The 23,096-nt window shown below is 33.9% G+C and overlaps 5 protein-coding genes across 7 annotated transcripts; 2 read left to right on the top strand and 3 right to left on the bottom strand.

Annotated features, from left to right (window-relative positions):
• Positions 1-568: 568 nt before the first annotated feature.
• Positions 569-4,619, bottom strand: LOC18018800 (CCR4-NOT transcription complex subunit 11). Of its 2 annotated transcripts, XM_006400327.2 has the most exons (12): positions 4,322-4,619; positions 3,738-3,848; positions 3,495-3,581; positions 3,057-3,110; positions 2,755-2,900; positions 2,429-2,579; positions 2,214-2,351; positions 1,732-1,803; positions 1,577-1,650; positions 1,349-1,490; positions 1,047-1,131; positions 569-834 (listed from the first exon to the last, which is right to left on the bottom strand). In XM_006400327.2, the coding sequence occupies exons 1-12, from the start codon at positions 4,472-4,474 to the stop codon at positions 737-739; spliced, it is 1,311 nt and encodes a 436-aa protein (XP_006400390.2). In that variant the 5' UTR covers positions 4,475-4,619; the 3' UTR covers positions 569-736. The 2 variants fall into 2 exon arrangements, 1 of the variants encoding a protein (XP_006400390.2); XR_002899579.1 differs by lacking the exon at positions 569-834 and having other exon boundaries at positions 1,349-1,479; positions 4,322-4,513.
• Positions 4,620-5,219: 600 nt separating this feature from the next.
• Positions 5,220-7,211, bottom strand: LOC18018801 (GDSL esterase/lipase At5g18430). The gene is made up of 5 exons (XM_006400328.2): positions 6,955-7,211; positions 6,669-6,799; positions 6,327-6,569; positions 5,843-6,098; positions 5,220-5,749 (listed from the first exon to the last, which is right to left on the bottom strand). Exons 1-5 carry the CDS (start codon positions 7,208-7,210, stop codon positions 5,529-5,531), a joined length of 1,107 nt encoding a protein of 368 aa, XP_006400391.1. The 5' UTR covers position 7,211; the 3' UTR covers positions 5,220-5,528.
• Positions 7,212-8,216: 1,005 nt separating this feature from the next.
• Positions 8,217-11,287, top strand: LOC18019028 (AAC-rich mRNA clone AAC11 protein). 2 transcript variants are annotated; one of them, XM_024156889.1, is made up of 8 exons: positions 8,217-8,516; positions 8,616-9,092; positions 9,192-9,298; positions 9,378-9,454; positions 9,832-9,901; positions 10,144-10,237; positions 10,331-10,390; positions 10,566-11,287. In XM_024156889.1, exons 1-8 carry the CDS (start codon positions 8,448-8,450, stop codon positions 11,121-11,123), a joined length of 1,512 nt encoding a protein of 503 aa, XP_024012657.1. In that variant the 5' UTR covers positions 8,217-8,447; the 3' UTR covers positions 11,124-11,287. The 2 variants fall into 2 exon arrangements, with proteins under 2 accessions (XP_024012657.1, XP_006400392.1); XM_006400329.2 differs by having other exon boundaries at positions 9,198-9,298.
• A 321-nt stretch (positions 11,288-11,608) lies between these two features.
• Positions 11,609-12,626, bottom strand: LOC18019029 (dehydration-responsive element-binding protein 2G). Its single transcript, XM_024156719.1, is given in 1 exon segment — positions 11,609-12,626. A coding segment is annotated over 1 exon segment (906 nt). The 5' UTR covers positions 12,611-12,626; the 3' UTR covers positions 11,609-11,704.
• A 5,142-nt stretch (positions 12,627-17,768) lies between these two features.
• LOC18019030 lies at positions 17,769-22,219 on the top strand. The gene is made up of 7 exons (XM_006400331.2): positions 17,769-18,225; positions 18,339-18,425; positions 18,814-19,077; positions 19,577-19,747; positions 19,921-19,974; positions 20,848-20,994; positions 21,682-22,219. Exons 1-7 carry the CDS (start codon positions 18,025-18,027, stop codon positions 22,057-22,059), a joined length of 1,302 nt encoding a protein of 433 aa, XP_006400394.1. The 5' UTR covers positions 17,769-18,024; the 3' UTR covers positions 22,060-22,219.
• Positions 22,220-23,096: the final 877 nt, after the last annotated feature.

Below are 23,096 nucleotides of genomic sequence, written 5' to 3' on the forward strand. Positions count from 1 at the left end.
TTAATAATTTTGTTATTAATTTACGATTTTTAAATATGAAATTATTTTAATGTTTTTTTATTAAATTTCAATTTTAATAATTTTTTAAAATTAAATGTTTTTTGATTAAATTCCGATTTATATAATTTTTTATTAATTTACGATTTTTAAGATTTTTTTAAAATTTAAATATTTTTTTAATAAATTCCGATTTTAATAATTATTTATTAATTTACGATTTTTAATAATAAATTTTATTAATTTTCGATTTTTAATAATTTGTTTATTAAATTTTATTTTAGAAAAATATAAGGAGGGGTAAAGGGTAATTAACCACTCCAAAATTGAATGAGAGAGCTTTAATTCAAAATTTTACTTTTAATTCAAAATTTTACTTTGCTTATAATATATATGATATTAAACACACGATATAAGTCAACTTTGTAGCATAATACATTTTTGGTTTATCTCCAATCCGGGTGCAGAACCAGCAGTTTGTATCATCGGTTTATGCTTAAACCGTCAGTTCCTGGTTAAGTATTGGTAGACTAGGGAAAGGCATGCAATTTTCCTAAGGTAACTGAAAATCTTTTGTCAAAAGCATCTATATTAAGAACATAAAATCTAAATAAAACAGTCTTGAATTCAAAAAGTCATTTCTTTAGCTACAAAAGAACTCGAAAAAATCGAAAATAAAAGATCAAATGGGGACGAAGATAGATGAGAAGAAGAAGAAGAAGAAGAAAGAGTAAATTATTCATTCCAATGTTTTCAAGAGCCTGAAGAGACCAGCTGCTTCTCGAATCCGTGAAAAGTCAATGCAGAAAGCTTGAACTTCTATGAATAGATCCTTCACTGTTCAATGTACCCACAAAAAAAAAACACAGTCATTTCGAAACATATATTTTAGCTAATTCATAGATTTTTCTAAAGCATATAGACTATAGTTTTCTCTCGTGGATGACTCTACTGATCTTTCTTTGTGTTATTGGCAAAGCAAAATATACCAAATTTGATAACAATCAGTCAAAAATATCAATATGATAATAGTTAAAGAGACTCCATACCGTCGATGATGTTGTTACGAATCAAACTTTGCAAGAAGACGCAAACAAGCCGTACAAGCCTATTCTGCATATATTTGTCTTGCTGCTACAGATCGAAAAACAATGTATCACTACACCATTAAAGAGACAACCAAATCGAAGAAATGTACAAATTTGTAAACTAACAAATCCGAGAACATATCCACAAAAGTAACATAATGTCATAGCACGAGGAGACGTATTGAGCACAGAATGATGTTATCGCTGCATAGATAGCTTTGTTTTATATGCCCAAAAAACAAATGAAAGCTTTGTTTTAATACCTTGGCGTTCTCACAAGACGATATGCAATTAGTGATGTACATGCGTATAAATTCCTTGGGAAGCTCAACTGCAGTTGTGAGCCTGTTCACAACTTCCATTGAGTGCAGGCTCATGTCCATACTTACAAGAGCTGTAAAATAGCTGCACAAGCATTCTCAGATTCCTAATTTTGAAGTTTATTTCTTTCTAAGAATCTAAATAGTGAAACTGATAAGGTGATGACTTACTCAGCAATCTCTGGTGAGTTAATCAACTTGGTGAGGATCTCAACTGCTATCTGAGGATTGTGCTCTACTAATTGCTGAGAATAAGAAACTGGATCACATGATAGAAGAGATGATATGAGAGGGGGAAAAAGCTGCCATATAATGAAATCACATACCGGCAGCTTCCGTGGAGTTATTCCACAGTGATAGACAAGCTTTGGGTCATTTGCCAATTCTGTAGTGATGTCCTGGCCAACAAATGAATGAAACTTTGTGTGTTATTCACTCAAAAGATCCAGGATTTCAAAATTGATACAGCTATATGCGCAAGGCTGATCAACTAAATTATGACAATTACTATTTTGTCTATTGCATAATTATTGTCCATAAACTCTTACTGCAATCAGTTCCCTCTCAATATCCTACTAGATCTTTAAACCTAATGAGAAAGAGGAAAAGTGATAGCAGAGTTCGCTCTCAAAACTAGAGTATACTAGTGTATGGCTGTCTCTTTAAAATTTGGTGCATATGTGGTAACTGTCCCATTGCTATTGTAACTCACTTATCAGTGTCAATTCAAGAACAGCAATAAAAGGTTATCCTAAGAGCAGATCGTATGACTTTACACATATATCAAGAACAAAAGTGCAATATATACCTCTTGCTCTGTAGGTGAAAGTGTCACCTTTAAACCCTTAACAAGCAAGTCTCTAACTGTAGCGCCTCTGCTAGTGTCAGCACACATTTTATCGTCCCAAATAAGCTCGTGCTTGTTATCAGGATCAATCCAAAGCAACTGTACGAAGTTGAACCACTAAGATCAGTTAGATAATTTTCTAAACCAGTTAAACAGTGGGTTAATCTTAGCTTTACCTCGCTCTTATGAACTGGGTACCTCGGAGGACATGGACGAATCCATCTAGGAGTTAATCCCCCCATTGTCAAACTTCCCAATATTCCTGATACGGCCTCATCTCTGTCACCGGATCCAATTTTGGTATTCCCTCCAGGTTGCACATCAAACCTAAAAATATTACTTGACTCATGTTATCCATAAAATCAACTTAAAATTGGCACATGATGATATTAAACGGAAAATTAAGCTGGGCGGCAAACTGGAAGCTTGCGAGAAATAGATCAGAGTAAAATGTACATAGCAGTTAGAAAGAAATGGTCCCCCTAACTCATAGGTTACGTACTCTGGAGAGTTAGGATCGCACCCACGAGGAACATCAGGATCATGCATTAGCTTTTTTAGGGCATAGTCTGCAAAAATGTGACTCGACGGTCCAGGATTGGCTTTGTTCCCATACTCTTGTTGCAGCTCTCCTAGCTCCGGAAATTCCTGAGTGAACATCACCGTATTGAATCACTAAACAGATAAATTTCTCTAAATGTTCTACAAGTAGTGTCAGGCATAATAATAGAGCAGTTATGATAAGACAAGATGGATTAGCAATATAATTCAAACATTAGATGTCTATGCGTCAACCAATCTTACATGAGTTGAAGGATCAAACGATTTGGCATAATCAACAGCTGACTGTTTAAGGATCTGCAAGAGCGCAAACTTTTATTACTTTGATTGATAACAGAGATCATAAAGTTATACAAACCATGACTTCAAATTTACATTGGAAACAAAAGAAGGCTTAGAATACGCCTGATTGGAAATGAACTGAATATGAAAAAGATAACTGGACCCAGCAAACAAGTTTTTACCAAGGAAAACAGTAGTCTTAGAGAGTGTATGTGAATATTTTGAACAAAAAAAAGAGAGTGTATGTCAAAAGTATACTACATAACAGCTTTAGAAATCATAGTTCTAAACCATATGATCAATGTTGAGAGATATTTCGACAAAACATAAAAATATGGAATTAGCAAAAATGAAGCAGGCAAACAGAAGGAAACAGCTATACATGCAGCCATATCCTACCTCTTTAGCGTTTTTGTAACCATTCCATTGTAACAGGTGAAGAAGAAATGCTCTCTCATGCTTTTCCGCTTGCTCATTACAAGCAGCCTACAAAAGGCGTAGATATAGTTAATTCTTTCACACGAGAAGACCACATCATGCTTAAGACGCAAAACATGTTTGCCTAAATCAAAATACATAAAAGGCCAAAAAAACAGCAGAGCACGCAAAGAAATTTCAATTTGTTTGGTGGAGGCTGCTTACATTTATCATTTCAGATACAAACGGGTTGGAGGATGGTTTCTGGGAAGAATAACACTGGTATATGATAGCAAATCCAATTAGACGACTAGTACTCCGTAGCATCATCAGTTCCTGAAATTGAACCAAATTTCATTTTCTATTAGTCCCAATCTGAGAATTGATGCTAAAATGTAACATAGCCTATGCGATACGCAAAACCAGGAAATGGTAATCAAATGTAAACACGCCTCAAGCAGTTCCTTATCACTTTCGATTTAATTCTGATATACAATGAGTGGAATGAGCATTAATATAAGATAATTCAAACATTCAATTCCATTCACGATATATCTCATTTTCGCAGACACATAATTAACACGAAACCAGTTTCGTACTAAAGGTGAATCGAAAAGGACTAAAACCTCGATTGCTTAATCCTCAGAGTGAAAAAGAAAACCCTAGATTCAATCAAATCAAATCCTTCCGCGTGAAAATATCCAAAAAACAAAGCCCCCGAAACTCGCTACTGCCACACAATCGAGAACACGGAGCCGAGCAACGAGAGGAAGTTCAAAGAAAGAAGAATAACGGGCGAGAGGAGATGCCTGTAAGAGCAGGGAAAGAGAAGTGCAGGCAGTGAAGTGACGAGAGCGAGGGAACTTAGAGTTGAATTCCGCGAGAACGTCTTCGATCGGCCGGAGATCCGACTGGAGCAGCGACCAAACAATCGCCGTCTCTTCCATCTTCAAATTCAGCATCGTTGATCGACGTCGGTGCGCTAGACCTGGATTCCAGTTCAATCTGGATGATTTTATTTTCAAAGTTGCTTTGTTTTTCTAGATTCCTGAAATTGACCCTATATACCTCTCCTCCCTTCAGAAGGTTTGAGTCCTTCGAGACAGCTTTTTGAGGCCATTTTTGGAATTTTTTGCTTCCTCATTAGTTTCATTACCTTAAAAAAGTGGTAAGAATATTCAATTTTGTAAAGCAAATAACTATTTTTCAATATATGTCTAAAGATGTATTACCATAATATAAATTTTTGGTCATACATGATATGAATAATTAGAAGAAGAAAAAATTTAAGAAAATTAGAGTTAAAGAAACAGTTTAAAAGTTTGAAAATTAAGAAATTCTATATTTTTAGATTCTAAGATTAAAGTGTTTAGACTTGATTTCGGATGTAAGATTTGGGTTTTAATATAGAATTTTTTTGTTAATAAGTTTTGTCTATATTAGTAGTTTTTCATTTTTTTTTAATTATCAAAAGATTATGGACCGAATTCCGTAATCTCACCAAATCTGAATCCACAATACGTTCATCTGAAGAGCTATTCGAACCAACGACCTCTAGGTTTTAGCTAAAATCTTTAATAGTTGAACTATTGGCTCTTGGTAGTAGTTCTTCATTCATTATATTATCATCACTCTTTTGTTATATAATTTGCATAAACTAAGTTTTATACACCTATATTATTCATATATCTATGGTACAATGTTGATATCAATTCAAAACTAGTAACAATGCAACAATATTACATTTGTGAGAGAAATGAAATTCTTCTTCTTTTTTTTTTTTAGTTTCATATGTTCGTGCATGCGCTGAGAGTTATCAAGCAAATCAAACACAAGTTTTTCCAATGACAAACAAGAAACAAAGAAACAAGTTAAATTCAGACTAAAGGAGTTATTTCATGCTCTCTTTTTTTTCTGGTAAAGGAGTTATTCATGCTCTTGCGAAACGAATCAACATCATTCAAAGTAGACGAATCCGAATTTCCCACTTGGACTTGAAATTATCGGATGTGTGGCTCATAGGGCAAGAGCAGAGCTAAGGTTCATGGGATTCATATACTTGGTGGTACCGGTCAAGATATTACGTACTATCAGGCGGTTTGCTTTCTCGGTCGGATGAAACGCGTCCCAAAACACGTATAAGTCACGGTTCGGACACAAGTTCGATAGTACCGTACACAAACCAATCCCATTATACGGCCCTTGTCCACAACAAGCAACCTTCGACGTTACAAATCCTATAAGTCCAACAAAAACAAAAATAATTGTCATCACACTTTCTTGTTGACAAAGAGTAGATAAGTAGAAAGGTTAAAAAACGATTTAATTACCATAGCTTCGTGGAGTGCTTAGAAAATCCATTTGCATTTGGTTAGTGTTCGCTGCAATAAACACATTTTTCCCAATCTTTCTGTTAATTTCATTTATCATTTGTAGTAGCTGAGGATCGTATAGAGACGCAGCTCGTTGTAGCTCGGCCGAGCATCTCCCATTGGACGAGCTTGATCTCGCCAGCTCGGCTGGTGCACATCCTAGTGGTCCGGCTCCGGTCACTAGAACTCGACCCACTCCAAGCGAATATAACCTCTAAAAATGACACAAATTAAGTTGTTAGTATCTAACAAAAAATCAATTACTTTGACATAGTAAAAATTCTCGATCGACGTCTAAAGTATGGAAGCCCGTGACCAAAATTAAATCTGTTTTTGGTCTCCAATCTATAGAAATATCCAAAGTTTTCTTGTCATGCAAAAATAAAACCGACTTAATAATATTAATTACACCATTAAATTCTTGTAACCCTATTGTTATTACCAATAGTATTTTCTTGTATTCGGAAACTAGTAACCGGACGTAGTCAGGCAGAGCATATTGGCGCGATCTAGCGGAATACGGCACCAAGAAATAGTTGTTCACAAAGTCGTTGCCACCGACCGTGATTAGTACAAGCGATTGACTCACGAGCCGCTGCGTTTGCGGTTTCCCGATCAAGCGACTCACACGTTGTTGGTATTGTTGGAAGTAGTCTAGTTGTTGGTACATTCTTATAATGTTTATCTGCATACCCAAAAAATAAAAAAAAATTCGTACTTAAGAAAACAGCATAACTTATGAAATTTTTTCTGATTAATGGTCAGATCCGGTTTGATTACTTACGAATTGAAATCCGGTATCGTTGAGAATTCCGATGCCAGCGGAGGCAAAATTGGCACCGTTAAGCAGTCTACGCCCCCTTAGGTCCGGACTAAGGTATGGTAACGGTGGCTCTTCGTTGCTGATTGCCTCACCTAACCAATTTTAACCAATTGATTATTAAATGTTTGTCAAAATCACATACTATATATCAATCAATTATCTTAAGTCTTTTGGTATATCATTTTACACCTAACAACTAAATGTTTGTATTTTGTTTGAACCAAGACTACAAGTAACCAAACGTAACTGATAAGATCTGGAATGTTAAGACCGTTGGAAAACCGGCCGGTTGGTCTTCGAGTTGGGAAATCAATTCCATACGGTGGAGAATCGGCACGTGCAGTCGTCAGCAGGTAGTTGTTGTTGCCACTGTCGACGAGCGAGTCGCCAAACACGAAAAAAGCACGTGCCTCGACCACGATCGGACCGGACATAACCAGTACTAGGAACAGAGACACGAATGCTATAACCAATGATTTGGATTTACCCGTTATCATCGCCATATATAACGGTGCTTTTGTTTTTTTCTCTTCAATTAGGAAATGATTTCATGAAGAAACTGAAGATGGAAATGGAAAATGGAGTGGGAATTTATATACAATAGTTGGATTTTTGGTTTTCACTTTTCATGTGACTTATTCAAATGTATTCAGTCCCGTGTTATGACAGCCAAAACTACATCTATTATTTTTTATGAATTTGTTTGCAGTCTTGCTATTAAAAAGACATGATAATACTGTACATTTATGTATTATTCTTATACATTAGTTCATATCCTTTTTCTGCTATTGTTTTTTCATTGACACCTTATTTGGTTTCTACAATGTTTCTTGTTTTTTATAAACTGAAGTACGAATAATCAAAAGCGATATCACCAATAATTTTGTATTCCTCTTGTGAATGTTTTAATGATACCTATAGCCACCTCAAGTTTCACAAGAAGGAACGAAAGCGTTGGGACATGGAATCTTTTGCTCTTAACAAGATTTCACATGAGGCTTGTGTATGACAGCTTATATATACAGAACAACAATGAACTGTTCCATAACAAGAATATTAGTTCATATAAGTTGATAAAATATATTTCAACAAAAAGATGATGAGAGAAGATCCTATTGTTTTCGAATCTCATAACGATTATACATTTTATGAATTTTTTTTTTTTTACTTTTTCACCCACGCTTTAAACCATCTACAATTCTACATCATAACTTTTTCCCCGATGAACAAATATCTAGATCGTTCTAAATTTTCTAATATAGTATTTTGACTATAGAATATAGAGAAATTTGAGTTTGACCCTAAAAAATAAAAAGTATATAATTATCACAATGATGTTTTAGGCCCAAGTGATCCAAAACTTTGAACCAGACCAATAGTCCATAGCCACGTGGATCATCAATCTGACTCCGGTTCGTATCGCCACGTCTTCAAGCACATCACAGGTTCGTACCGGTTGTTGGTTCGCGGTCCAATTAAGAGAAGGAGATGGAAAAACGTTTTTCGCGTATACATAAAATTAGGTTTCTTCTTTCAATCCATCACAGTCGTGTGACTCGCCACAGCTCAACGCCGACGATATCCACTTATTGATTTGATTTCGACCTGATTTTGCTTGTTCTTACTTACCCATCGTCTCGGTTTATCACACTGAGCAGAGATTCAAGCTAAGATTCATCAGTGTTCATAAGTTGGCCTAAACCCTAAACCTCAGCAAAGCAAAATCCTTCTCAGAGGAAGATGCGACCTCCGTTCAACTCGTTCCAGCCTCAAGCTCGTCCTCAGAGACCGCCACAGCAACAACACCAGGTCTCTCTTTCTCTTTCACTCACATCAAAATCTCTTTTTTTACCACAAAAGCAAGGATTTTTCGTATTGATAATCTCTGTGTTCACTTTTCCTCTGCAGAACAATGGGTTTTCTAATCACCACCAACATAATGGGTATCAAAATTCAGTGAAAGCTAATCAATTTGGGATGATGAATCCACAGATGATGAGTAATCCAATGATGGGTCACATGAACAATCCGATTCCAATGCAGAATATGCCAATACATCCTCAGTTCTTTAACAATCTCTCCAATATGCCTCAACAGCAACAACAACAACAACAACTTCACCAGTTTGGTATGCCCAACCATATCAACCAGTTGCTTCCAAGCCTCTTGGGAAATCTTCAATTTGCAGTTGCCAATAACAATCTTATGGGTGGTCACTCACTGCCCCTAGTTCAGCCTAATTTTTTCCAGCCTTCTCTTGAACCTTCTCCTTTCACTTCTCAGCCACAGCTCAATTCCTTTAACTCCCGTCCGTATCCTCCTGTTCCAACTCCACATCAAAATCACCAATTGCACCCTCCTGGTTTTCCAGAGCCAAGACCACAGGTGATACTTCTTATTTCATTGCATGTTAACTCTTGAGGATGGTCTTAAGCGGTTTCCAGCACTTCTTGTTTTTTCCATAGTTAACTTTAGCTTCCGCAGGTGCAGCCTGTAGGAAATATCAACAACACCAATGGTTCCAATTCTAAAGGGAATGATTTTCGGAATAAATGTACAAAACAACAGAAATTCAAAGGCTCTGGTCAAGGGTATGTTCCTACCACTTTCTCCCCTTTTGATTACTTGTTTGGTATAATCTTGGTTTATATGTATTCTGAGTTATTGTAGATTCCAGAGATCACAGTTGCATCAAGCAGATAATGCAAAGAAGAAGTTCGGGTTCAATAAGGATCACATGGGCAAAGGTTAGTCCTTTACCATCAAATCACATCACTGATGTGAAATTATTAGTCTTTTGGTCAAAAGGATATAAACTCCGAACTCGTTCAGTTTTCCTTGGAAGTGAAATGGTCATTAGAGCAAAGAATGTTGTTATCTCTACGCTTTGTTGTGGTCGTTGATGTGCTGGAATATATTAGTTAATAAAGTTAGCATTAAGATAGGAAATTTTCACATCTCTTAGGAATATCTAATTCCAAACTTTTTATTTATTTCAAGTTAGTAGTTGTGTGAACAAGCCTTAGTACTGTCTAACCCCTGAAAAATTAAGAATGTTGAGGGTGACAAAAGTGTTTCCTTTATTCTATGTTTTTGACTTCTCCTTTTATGACTTCAATTACAGGGAACTATAATAAGATGGCAACTGGACTCGATGGATCTGATTCTGGAAGAATAGCTAAGGAAAAGAAAAGGTAGCGACATGTCTTACTATCGTATCACTTTGCTATTTGGCTCATTGAATTTTCCTTTGGTTCATAAGCCATTTGATTTCCTTCATTCATGTTCATTAAGCAGTGTGATCCATATAACTGTTAATATTGGTTAGGATTATTATCTAGATTATAATCTTTTGTTACCATTTTTGTTCAAGTTCATGTCAGCTCATTGGGTCCTGTCTCTAATACTAGTTTTATGATGTTATTTTTGCCAATAGAATATCATCTGCTATGTTTTATACTTCAAAAGAAATTCAGCAATGGCGTGAAGCTCGGCGTAAGAATTGGCCTACAAAACTCAATGCTCAAAAGGTTAGAGTAGCCCTCCCTCTCTCAGCGCCTTTGATTTGTTGAAATTTACTCTCTAGGGGCAAAATATTGAATGCTGAGTGAGCTTATTTGCAGAAATCAAAGAAAAATGTTTCAGACTGCATCCTTGACGATGAAGCAAAAAGGCGTCGTGAGGTACCCTTTATTATGGTTTACTCCTTAATTTTTCCACATCTTCTAGCGTTAAAAGTTATAATTCTTGTTATAACTTTTTTTTTAGCTTGTTATAATCTTCCCATAGTCTACTCATAATTCTTCTTTCAATTAGCATTTTCCTCTTACCTTATAGCTTTTTATTTTTGCATTGCAGCAACTCCGGGAAGTTTTAGCAAAGCAGGCTGAGTTAGGTGTTGAAGTTGCAGAAATTCCTTCACATTATTTATCCAATACAGATGAACAAGTTAATGGAGACAGAGGAGATAACAATGGACAATTTCAGTACAAGGATGGGAGAAAGGGAAGATTTCAGAATAATAGACACAATAAGAGAAGACATGGTGGAAGAGACAAGTTTAGCAAGAAACCAAGGTTCGAAGACCAAAATTCATCTCAAGAATCTTCCATTACGATGAGAAAACCTACATTGCTTGAGAAGCTCCTAAGCGCAGACATAAAGAGAGACAAAAGCCAGTTATTACAGGTCTTCCGCTTCATGGTTATCAATTCGTTCTTCCAGGAGCTGCCAGAGCAGCCTCTGAAGTTGCCTTTGGTTATGGTAGAAGAAACTGGTTGTGAACATGATAGGGAAGAAGATCTGATAAGTGAAGTATTATGCGCTGACCTAGATGATGATGATGATCATGATGACGATGATGTTGATCTGGGTGTGAATGGTGAAGATAACTCATGTGACGAAGCTTTTGATTGATAATGATAAGTTTCAAGTTTGTGAACTCAAAAACACGAGTCTAATTAAGGATTTGCCGTATCAATATATCTGTGTTCCTTTTTTAGCTTATGTTGTAGGAAATATAATGAGATAAGAGTTCTTGTAATACATGAACATCAGAGAGTAAACTATCGTTTAGTGCAGTTCAATGTTCTTTGGTATCCACACCACACAAATCCTTTAACCAGATTATAATTTGCTCACAAAGCTTAAACAAGTTATACATGTAATGGTGTTTTTGCTGATAGGCTGAGTTGGGAAAGACGTATTACACACAAGTTTGTGACATTCTCTTTACAAGACATTCTCTTTAAAACTAAGAATTTCTTGGTTTTCATAAATATTCACGAAAACAAATCCATATAGTTTTCTATTACTTTTCTTTTTACATATCATTTAAGAAAACTCAAAACTGACTCCGACGTATTAATACACACAAGGACTACATGCATGAAAAAAAAACCAACATGACGATTGATGTATAACAAATTAATAATCCTAAATCGCAACTTAAGAGATGTTTAAAGTAAAAAAATAATAATAAAAGAAATAAAAATCTCTCAGTACCAACTCCATGGATGTTGAAACTCATCACAACACCAATTCTTGAAATCTCCATTTTTGCCAATCAACAAACCCAAATCATCAATCTCCAAAAGATCATCCATCTCCAAATACCCTGTTCCCTCCTCCACCTCCGGCCTATGCATCCCTTCTCCGCCGCCGCCGCCACTAGGAACTAACACACTCTCCTTATTGTCCGACGAGCCACAAGATGATGACACATCATATTCAGTTTTCTTTTCTTGCCCCACAAGAAACCTAGATCAAACTCCATTCGATGTTCCATAATTCGGAGTCATCATCAAGTTCTTCGGTTTCAACTTCGTCGAAAACGTAAACCCGCCGCCTTCACCGCCGCAACCACTCGCAGCATCAACACTTTCTTGATCTTGCGAACTACTTCGTTTGGGCAACAACCAAGAAAGATTCGACCCACTTGAAGATAAAGATCGATAAGAATTCTGATGATCATCATCTTGTAATCTACTCGACCACAAACCACGTGACCCACTTGACGTGCCGAGACCAAGGTCCAACCCACGAACCGTATCGAGCTTATAAGCCCAAGAACCCGACCCGTGGCTCGAAAAAGACAAGTTCTTATTAACTACTTGGTGTTGTTGTTGTTGGTGCAACAAGTTGAGTTTAGCCTCGTGTCCGTAAAGTTTCTTAGCGGCTTCATCGTAAGCCATGGCAGCTTCCACTGAGGTATTAAACGTGCCGAGCCAGAGCCGGGTGCCACGGTTAGGCTCGCGGATCTCAGCGACCCATTTACCCCAAGTACGTTGCCTCACTCCACGGAACGTACACGTGGCATTCTCTGGACCGCCTTTACCTTTCATACAACCTTTTCTAGATCTCCCCATGTTCCGTTTCTTGGTCGGAGGTTGCTCTTCTTCCATGGTGTTTTCTTTGAGAGTTAATGGATATAATGGTTTCAATCTATTTCAACCAAAATGTGTGCAAGACTCGAATGAAAAATTGAAGCGTACGTTTATATATATTCGTGGACACGTCATGAGTATACGTATTCTTAGCGTGGCATGTGTATGAGTGTATACGTGTGTATATATGTATACTAACGAATCTCGTTTTGTTTATTTAAAATGTCTCTGTGTTACACGAAAGCGACCCCCGACCACTGTTTTGTAGATGACTCACGTGTTTCTCTCTAAAACTCTTGTGCTTTTTAAGTGAATTTTAAACCTTTTCAATATGTTTTTTTTCCCTGAAAATACCATTTCAATATATTAGTTAAGGCAGTAAATAATTTAATTATAAAGAATATTTTAGTAATGATATTTATTATTTTGTGTCACACAATATACTTTTAGCTAATTTTAGTTTCTTAAAAGTTATTTACCTAGCAAAAAGTTCCGAACATATTGGGTCGGATGTTTAAAAAGAGAGATCATGATTTGTTATTAAATTATAACAATCATTACTACGCAAATCAATCTGAACAAAAGAACAAGTATTTTTACTTAGATAAACTCCTATCATTCCATTTTTCATATTGTGGGCTTTTCGTTTTCTGGTTTTTCTTCTTCTTTTTTCGTTTTCTATTTTTTATATTTTTCTGGCTTTAGTGTTTTACTTAGGTTATAAGTTTCAACCATTGTGTTTCCAACAGTTTCTTCCCCCGTTTTGTTTCGGGATAGGAATAAGTGAATAACACTTTTAGATAATAAAATAAAAATAGGGACAAAGTATACAAACTATATAAAGTCTACGTACATTCGAAAATGAGATGTCATATCTGACTGCCACGTGTCAGAGAGGAGGACGGCCTGGCAAACGACTCGGTACACGTGGCTCAAGCATTCTTAGGTGCTTCGGCTCGAAGTACCTCTTTTTACGACCACTACTTATTAAATCTTTTTCTTCCATTTATTTTAATTATTTGTTTTCCTTGTTGGCAATTAAAAAAACATCGATAATTTTTTTAAGGTTTTCTTTACATTTTAACAGTGTTCAGCGAAGACTTAATTTTTTCCTACATTTTACAACATCTTTGATGATGAAAAACATATGCATTGACGTACATTGGGTTGTATGATGATAACTACACACATTTAATTACAGCTAAATTTAATTTGGCATTTTGCAGAAAATGTATTATATTGACCTGTTGAAATTAGTTGTTAAACATAAATTATGAACTTTATGGTGTGATAGCTTTTTTAGTTTGGAGGTTAAAACGTGCAAATTAGTCTTATGTATAGTTACTGTTCGAATTACAGAATTGATCTGTCTTTCCATATAAATTAGTTTTGGATTGTCGGTTGAGTTACAGTACCAACAGTTAGTCTAAATTTTAGAGAAAAATGTATTCATTTGGTATACCAAAAGGCCAAGTCGATTCACATTGTGTTAGTTATAATTTTTTGTAATATAAATCTTCTTATACAGTTTTTTATAATTTGTATCAGGATTTTTTTTTTAAAAAAACTCTCTTGGTAAATATATATCCCATCAGTGCCGTTTTGAACAAATTTGAGACCCTGTATTACTAATTTACAATAGACCTTATAATATATAATTTTTTAAAATATTTATATGGTGAACTAATAAAAATATTTACCATATATAGGAGTGAAAGGTGAGTAAACAATCACTGAATAATTAATTTGATAATTTTTATAAACAATGATTATTATATAACATTAAACCTTTCAACTATAAAAAATATATAAAAAAAATCTATCAAAAACCAAATGTATATCTTATAAACCACTTAAAAATAATGAGAATAAAATTAATTATGATAAAAAAGCTTTTGTAAAAACATTTTATTATGTTGACACTTGATATTATATGTTGTTCTTAAAATTTGTTTGTATTTTTTCTATAATTTTTTTTTAAAAAGCAAATTTTTTAAAAACTATATTAAGTTTAAAATTATATTGGGCCCTGTGTTATATCTCAGGTTACACGTGCTAAATGCCGGCCCTGTATCCTATGATAAATGGCATGCATGAGGAAGAACAAGTGTAAGATAGTAAGAGGTAAGTCTGGGGATGAGTGTCACTCGTATAGCGTTGAGTGTGCGACACTTATTTCTTCTTCTCCCCTACTTCTTGGAACTGATAAACTCATATCATCACATAGAAACGGAGACCTTAAAAATTCAGAAAGATCTCTATAATTCACTTTTAAAAATGATTATATCCCACATGGATTTATTTGATTTCAATTATATCGAAACCATACAGCTTACATATTATAATAAGGACTTCTAAACTAATCGTGATATTTAAAAATATTATTTATTTGATCTAAGAATTTATAATTTGTGTTTAGAGTTGAGAAATCTCATCAATTAATCGAATAACAACACGAAATTTTCAGAGTTAGTACTGAATAAATAACACAGTTTTGTTTGAAGTTCAAGGTCAATCTAGTGTATTAAAGAAATTTAGTAACGAGAACAATTGTTCCGTTTGATGGTCCATTTAATTGTAAAATCTAAACCATACCATGTAAATTCTTTTGATATCCTTAATGAATCTCGAGTTTAGTCTTTGAGATATGTGTATTGTTTGGGCTCCAAATGAGTTTGGCCCAACGTTTGGTATCTTTGAAAGTTGTTCATTTTCATCCGCTTCCCATATAATGTTTTGTTGACATTCCTACTCTATTCTTAGGTGAACATATATTTTTACTTAATCAGGTGACCATTTTGTTACTTGATTATATGTACTAATTACTTAAATCTCAAATTGATTTGAATTTAATACCAGCATATATATATATATATATATATTTCGGCCCGGATGTACATATACATACTAGTAAATGCTTATTTATACATAAACAGGTTTATTATTGTAGTAGTTAAAAACCTGAATCTGGTGACGTACTTGGAAGGTTCGTACTGTAATTACATAATGCTTTATTTAATGTAATCTCATTAATATATACAACTAATTTTACGAAGCAAATGAAGCAGAAGCATCCAAAGGTTGGGATTTGAGCACAGTCCGAAAACAGACATTATAAAAACTTTTTTGTTCATCCTGGTCTTATTCGTTTTATTTTAGTCTTATCGAATCCAACAACCTTTCTTTTTGTAATTTATATGCAGTGTTATGATAGTGTGTATCCAAATTTTCTTAAAATGTTCATATCATTTAAATTTGCCCACGTGAAGATCAGTGTAATTCCAGCACTCATCAAGGGATTGTTTGCTAGTTCATATCATGTGTGTAGTATAATGAGATTAGATCCACCTAAATCGTATATAGCTTTAGTTTCTATCTGCTTTTTGTTTACACACTTTTAGTTTATATATATAAGCAGTTAAATATTTATGCTGAAATTCAAATTAAACAAATGATATTAGAATGTTCATGTGAATGATAGATATGCAGTATAGAAGCATGTAAATGTGTGTACCACTCCTCCGGGATAGCTGGATCAGAAATTCAGAATCCGCTGTCCAGACAGAAAAGTAAGGTATTTCTCAATTTTGGGGATGATTATTTGAATTCTTTCTATTTTTTTTACATGATCGTTAACCCAAGAATATCAGATCAACTTGAAATTTGATAATATTTTCGAACTAAGTTCGGATCAAAACTCGAACCGGCTCTACAGTATAATATATTTGACCCAATTGATATACATACCTATTAATCTTACTAGATCTGTCATGGACCACTATAATAAACCACTATGACTTTCTATATATTGACTTCGAACTTATACACACACATATATATATATATATACTGTATAACGATGTTATACGTAAATTTAATTTAAAACGTTGTTTTGTTTTGGGATAAAATGGGTAGTAGATTAAATAACATGTGTTTTGGTCAACGAGGTAAAATATTATTAAGTTGCACAAAAACAAAAGGGAATATTAGATTTAGCAAAATGACAAAATTTTAGTTGATTATACCTTTGAATTCAGTTGGTGTGTTCATAATTCATCTGCTGAAATTAGTTCAGACATCGCATTCAGAGTGTGTATTTATAGGCATATACGCAAAATAATTATACTATTAACTTTAGGTGTATGGGTTCGCAATTAAAAGACGCCACGTGGGACAACGTACCAAATTCAGATGACGTAACAAAAAAAAGCTTGATCGATTTTACTGAATTATAAAGCGTTTGTTGACCAAAAAATAAAAATAAATAAACAAAGCGTTCAAACTGATGATTATATTATTATTATAATCATGTGATTAATTTTGATCTGCCTCGTGCATATCCACTAGAACCTTAATTACTAGTAGATCTCTGTAACAGAAGCAATGTGATGATATTTTATTTTTAAGATTTCGAAACAAGCTTTGTTTAATTAACAGAACTCTGTATATAAGTTATTATATTGGACACAAACGAGATTTCTTATAGAATTGCTAAGTTTTTTGGATATACAGTTTACTATGGAAGGAAAGTGATCTCAACCATATCCAAACATTTTCTACTTTCACTCTTTGGTATCAGTAGTATCTAACTAAATAAACCAAGACATTTTCGTTCATTTTAAATAGGTAATCAATGTTAGTTATTAGTGTTTTGTATAGACAACAATTCAAATTAGTTGGATTTTTACGGCATACAAATACAATGCCAACAAGATGCATACCGTATTTGTTTGGATTTTTACGAGATATATATATATATATATATATATATATATGTTTATGTTTACAAATTTAACGTTTAGAAAAAGAGAAGGAAGAAAGTGTGACAGATGCAAACATTGAAGGAGTGTCATAAAAGGGAAGAAAGGTTTAGTTAGTTGGGTAGGTCTCTATTGTATTTATAGTCTCCTTTGGTTCTCTTTCATTTACTTCTCTTAACTTTATTTTAATCAATTTTGCTTTTTCTCTCTCTCTCACTCACACACACATGTATAAAATGAATATTTTCTCTTTTTTGTTTCTCATTTTTTTATATATAAGAAAGAAAAGACACCAATTAAATCTGTCTATATAAAAATGAAACCGATGCAGGGCAATGATGAATCTTGATTTGATCTTCTTCTCGAAAACCTCATTGCTTTCGCTTCTTCTCTTCCATTTCCATATTTACACTTCATAATATCTCTCCACCCACTTCTCTTCTTCTCCATTTATTAACACACACACACACATTTATATACAGACTTTACATTTATATATTTTAGGCCAGCTATGGTAATTCTTTAAAATCTCATTTCATTTTCTTGAAATGGTCCTTCTTTCCCTCTTAACTTTTTAAGAACCTGTCCTCCTTTCAGTTTCCAATTTCTTCATTTTCTCGTTCTTCGGAAACTGAGTGTGATACTCCCTTGAAAGCTTTAAACGATCAATCAATGGAAGATATTGTTCTTGCATCCAAGAGATGTCTTCTTCTAATCTTCCTTGTGATTGTAAGTCTATTTCTATGCCAGAAGGTTACATATGTCTCTGCCTTCAACTACACGAAAGCATACAGACACGTCAGTAACTTAAGACTTGAGAGGATTCAAAATCACTTGAACAAGATCAACAAGCCTCCTGTCTTCACCATCCAGGTTATATAGAAGATGTCTACGAATGCGTTTTGTATTTGTATTTGTAAATGATTTGTCTAAATTTGATTAGCATATGAAATATTTACCTTTTGTTACGATATAATAATTTACAGAGTCCAGATGGTGATGTAATAGATTGTGTACACAAAAGAAAGCAGCCAGCTTTGGATCATCCACTTTTAAAGCATCACAAGATTCAGGTAATTCTAACCAGGCAACTTTTCTTTTATTCAATTAATATGTGTGTATGTATATTTCTCTCAAAACTCTAGCCTCTACATTCTAAAAACTTATGTGTAATTTAAACAAGGTTTTCTTTATTTGTAATTCCATCTATCATGTAGTAAAGCTAGCTTATAACACAACTATGCCGGACAATAGCAATTAACAAATAACAATTTAACATTTGTAATAGTTACAATTTTGAAATTTTATGATGTAACACTTTTTGTTATATTAAATAGAACATTTATGAAAATAACTTAAAATATGATGTAAAAGTATTTGACGTACAAGTTTAACAAGCATTGGTTTTCGTAATTATTTAGATTCGTTTGATGATATATCTAATTATGATTAATAATGCAGAAAGCACCGAGGAGAATGCCGAAGATGATGGGAAAAGAGAGAAGCGACGATGTTAAAGAGGCAGCGAATGTATTGGAAAGTGCATGGCAAATGTGGCACGTGAACGGCACGAGATGCCCTAAGGGAACTGTTCCCATACGACGCAACAGAATGAACGATGTGCTCAGAGCCAAGTCTTTGTTTGACTTTGGCAAGAAGCGACGGAGTATTGACCTTGATCGACGGACAGAAAAGCCTGATGCCCTTGGCACTAATGGGCATGAGGTACACTTTATAAATCTCTCTTTTCACTCCCTTGGATGCAACAACATTTTTGGGTGATGGAATTAATAATAATCAAACTGATTAAATTTGATGCTTGAAATTGAATAAAAGAAATATATATATATATATATGTTTAGCATTTACATACTTTGTTGATGTGCCTATATATACCATACATCTAAATATCAACGTTTTATGTGAATTGTGTGTGTAATCATTTAATTATGGACCCATATAACAGTTTCTAATGTCAGTCTCATTAATTAAAGCCGTAAAATACATAAAACATAAGCATTCAATGGATTTTAAGATCTGGTCTCTTTATATTAATTCTTGAATCAGACAACTATAAGTATAAAATAAAATATAAATGCACGCATTTTCATTCGCATATATTGGGATTAAAAATATGATTTAGAAGTTAATCTTGGAGTATAAGACTTGTAGTAAAAAATACAAGTACTGAATGTAACTATTTGGTGGGGGTGGGTAATGATAGCATGCGATCGCTTATACGGAATCATCGTCGGAGATATATGGAGCAAAAGCTACGATAAACGTGTGGGACCCAAAGATTGAAGAAGTGAATGAGTTTAGTCTCTCTCAGATTTGGATTCTCTCGGGATCTTTCGTCGGTCCTGATCTCAATAGCATCGAAGCTGGCTGGCAGGTACGGAGCTTTTTTTTTTTCTTTCTATTTTACCTTTCTATAGTTTTTCTTTAATTTACTCATATAAGTATATATTTCATTCGAGAAAATAGAAATACTTTCAAGCTAATTTTTTAAAATTATTGAATTTTAGATGACTATGTGTCTAAAGCTCTAATTGTTCTACTAGTCAGGTCAGTCCGGAGCTGTATGGTGACAATAGACCAAGATTGTTCACTTATTGGACGGTATGTGTTGATTTTACTATTTGTTTGTGTTTCTAGTACGAATGCAAAAAGTTGTTATTAGCACTTCCAACATTTTTGAAAATCAAGAGTTATTAGCACTTTCCAATAATTTTGAAAATCAATTATAAACCTAATATTATCAGCGGCCAGCGGGTATAAACCGAATATCCTTGACAAGAATAATTATGTACATGTATAAGAAAGAAGATGATAGACTTTAATGTATTGCTTGTAAGGTCGTCATTCATGTGACAGTGGAGTAGTTTCTAGGTGTAGTTCAGTGTCTAATTATGGTATACAGATTGTGTTTACAGAATTACCAAATATTGCTTTGAAGGCAAACTTCCGATATTCTACTTTATCTTTGTGTATGTAGTTTTCTTTCTGAAATAGCATTAGTTATTCGTTATCTAGATATTCAGTGAGACTGCGCATGAAAAATATGATAGGGTAAATTGAAGGCAAGTTAAGCCACCCCCCAAATAAAATAAAATATATTTGAAGGTAATTTTGATTTGTAATATTCTTACAGGTACTTTTAATGTGTAGTATTGCTCATTTTGAAGTTAATGGTAGAACAGAGTCATCATGATAATGTTTGGTGTAGGGCATTTACTTTTGCATTAATAGCTTATTATTAATGGGATTGATACCAGTCCAATTTCTGTACTACTCTTCAAATCATTAAATTTGGTTCTGCTCAAAGCTAGAAAAAAGAGGACGTACCTACACATATTGATTTTCCTTCAATATTATGTTGAACTGGTAACTTGATCATTTTTAAAATTTATGGTAACTTGAACATTGCTTAAGGAAACAATTTTTTTTTTGGCTTGAGCTTGGCCTAAACGAATGATAATTTTGTATTGTTAGAGTGATTCATATCAAGCAACTGGATGCTACAATCTTCTATGCTCTGGATTTATCCAAACAAATAACAAGATTGCCATTGGGGCAGCCATTTCCCCTCTCTCTACTTTCAAAGGAAACCAGTTTGACATCACCATTCTCATCTGGAAGGTTCGTCGTCTCTCTATCTTTTTGTTTATATATGTTCTATATAACTTATATATATATATATATACGATTACTCTCTTACTCTAATATTATAGACGTCATACATCTTGAATTTTAGATTCTTAAATTTGAATCTGATCAGAGTCTTAAATAGAAAGGTTGATGAGATTGTTGATGACATATCCCATTTCACACTGAGGACCGTATTCTAACATGTGCAACTGGTGCATTCGAACATGGCCTCAAATGAAAAGTTAGTTTATTATATTAAAAATTTGAATTTGAGAAAAATATGTGTATAATTTGAGGTTGATAATAATAATAAGTCTTTTTAACACATCCAAGAAATCTTTAGTAAAAACTTAGAATTTCCAAATAATTTGAGATAGTCCGGCTTGCATCAATAGATATTGATTTTCTATCGGGAACAGTTGATTCCTAAACTATAAAAAAAAAAACACAGTTTTTAAATTTAATTTACGACAGAAGTAATATATGAGATATGGATTTCCAAAAACTCAATCACTCGTAAAAGAATGCGACCCTATATATTTCTTTCGTAAATGTTGACGATAATCTAGTATCTTTGGCTTTATTTTCACGAGTCAAATGAAAAATCATGATAATCATTTAAAAGAAAAATCATTTATTTTAAAAGAAAATGTTTAAATGAGTTGCAAATGCATGCAGGATCCAAAAATGGGTAATTGGTGGATGGGTTTAGGGGACAACACGCTGGTCGGGTATTGGCCAGCAGAGCTATTCACGCACTTAGCCGACCACGCAACCACCGTAGAGTGGGGAGGTGAGGTTGTGAACACACGTGCCTCAGGCCGGCACACGACGACCCAAATGGGTTCAGGCCATTTTCCGGACGAAGGGTTTGGAAAAGCGAGTTACTTCCGGAATTTGGAGATAGTTGATTCCGACAACAGTCTCGTACCGGTGCGTGATGTCAAGATATTAGCCGAGAACACCGAATGTTACGACATTAAGAGTTCGTATAGTAATGAGTGGGGTACTTATTTTTACTATGGTGGGCCCGGGTTGAATCCTAGGTGTGATTGAAATTAAAAGTGTACATAGTTTGGGGTTGGAGGGTTCGCAAAGGGTAAAAAGGGGGTCAAATGTGTAATTTTTTTCAAGTATCGGTAGTGAAAATTGAATATTGGCTTATTGTTTTCCATTCGTCGTTGTTGCATAAACGTAGTAATTTATTGCATTTATACTTCATAGGGAAAAGAAGAGTATATGCAATACATAAGTATGAGACCAAAATGAGGAAAAAAAAAAGTATGAGACCATAATTTCTTTGCTTTCTAAGTGCGTTAAATCTTCAGATATAAAAAAATTGCCGTTTAAATTAAAATTATCCCTCTAGTTCAGGAAAAAATGTAGCAAGAAAAAAAAACCCCAAGGTGAATAGAAATATATGTGAATGAGTGTACGAAATCAGTTTATCCTCACGTACAATGTGAAAGCAGTTTTAGTTTATTGGTTGGCTACAATGATTAATACTTAATAATAGTTCTTACACCAATATATTTGCATTCAAACTTCAAAATATACAAATTCTTTTCGATTCATTGTTAAAATATCTAATAGCGGATCACATAAACCAAAAACTTTATGTCTCAATGTACTTGTACTGCTAAATATAAAAACACTTATATATAATGTAACACTACATTTCTAAAAAATCGTTCATTTTTTTTATTAAATCAATGAATATTATTCAGAAAGAAAGACATACAAAATTCATAATATTCCGATTACCTAAAAATCATATTCCTTGAAGCTTGGAATTAGTGATCAACTATCTTCATTATTCATCTGCCACTTGCATAGCAAAAGACCCGACGACGAGTTTCTACTTTCCACACCAATCAAAGATTTAGGAACAAAATTTAATTACAAGTGAATATAAGTACTAAGTATGTAGATTGAATCCTTGTTTTTGAGTTAAATACTTTCGATCTGATAACTTATTCGCTCTATCCGCTAAAGTTCTATTAATAAATTCTTTTCAGAAAACATAAATTAGAAAATATGATTTAAGCCAAAGTAAATTGAAGTATGACCAAATCCATTAACAACTCGGTATG

This window comes from Eutrema salsugineum, unplaced genomic scaffold (assembly GCF_000478725.1).
Source record: "Eutrema salsugineum unplaced genomic scaffold, Eutsalg1_0 scaffold_2, whole genome shotgun sequence".
Classification (NCBI taxonomy): Eukaryota; Viridiplantae; Streptophyta; class Magnoliopsida; order Brassicales; family Brassicaceae; genus Eutrema; species Eutrema salsugineum.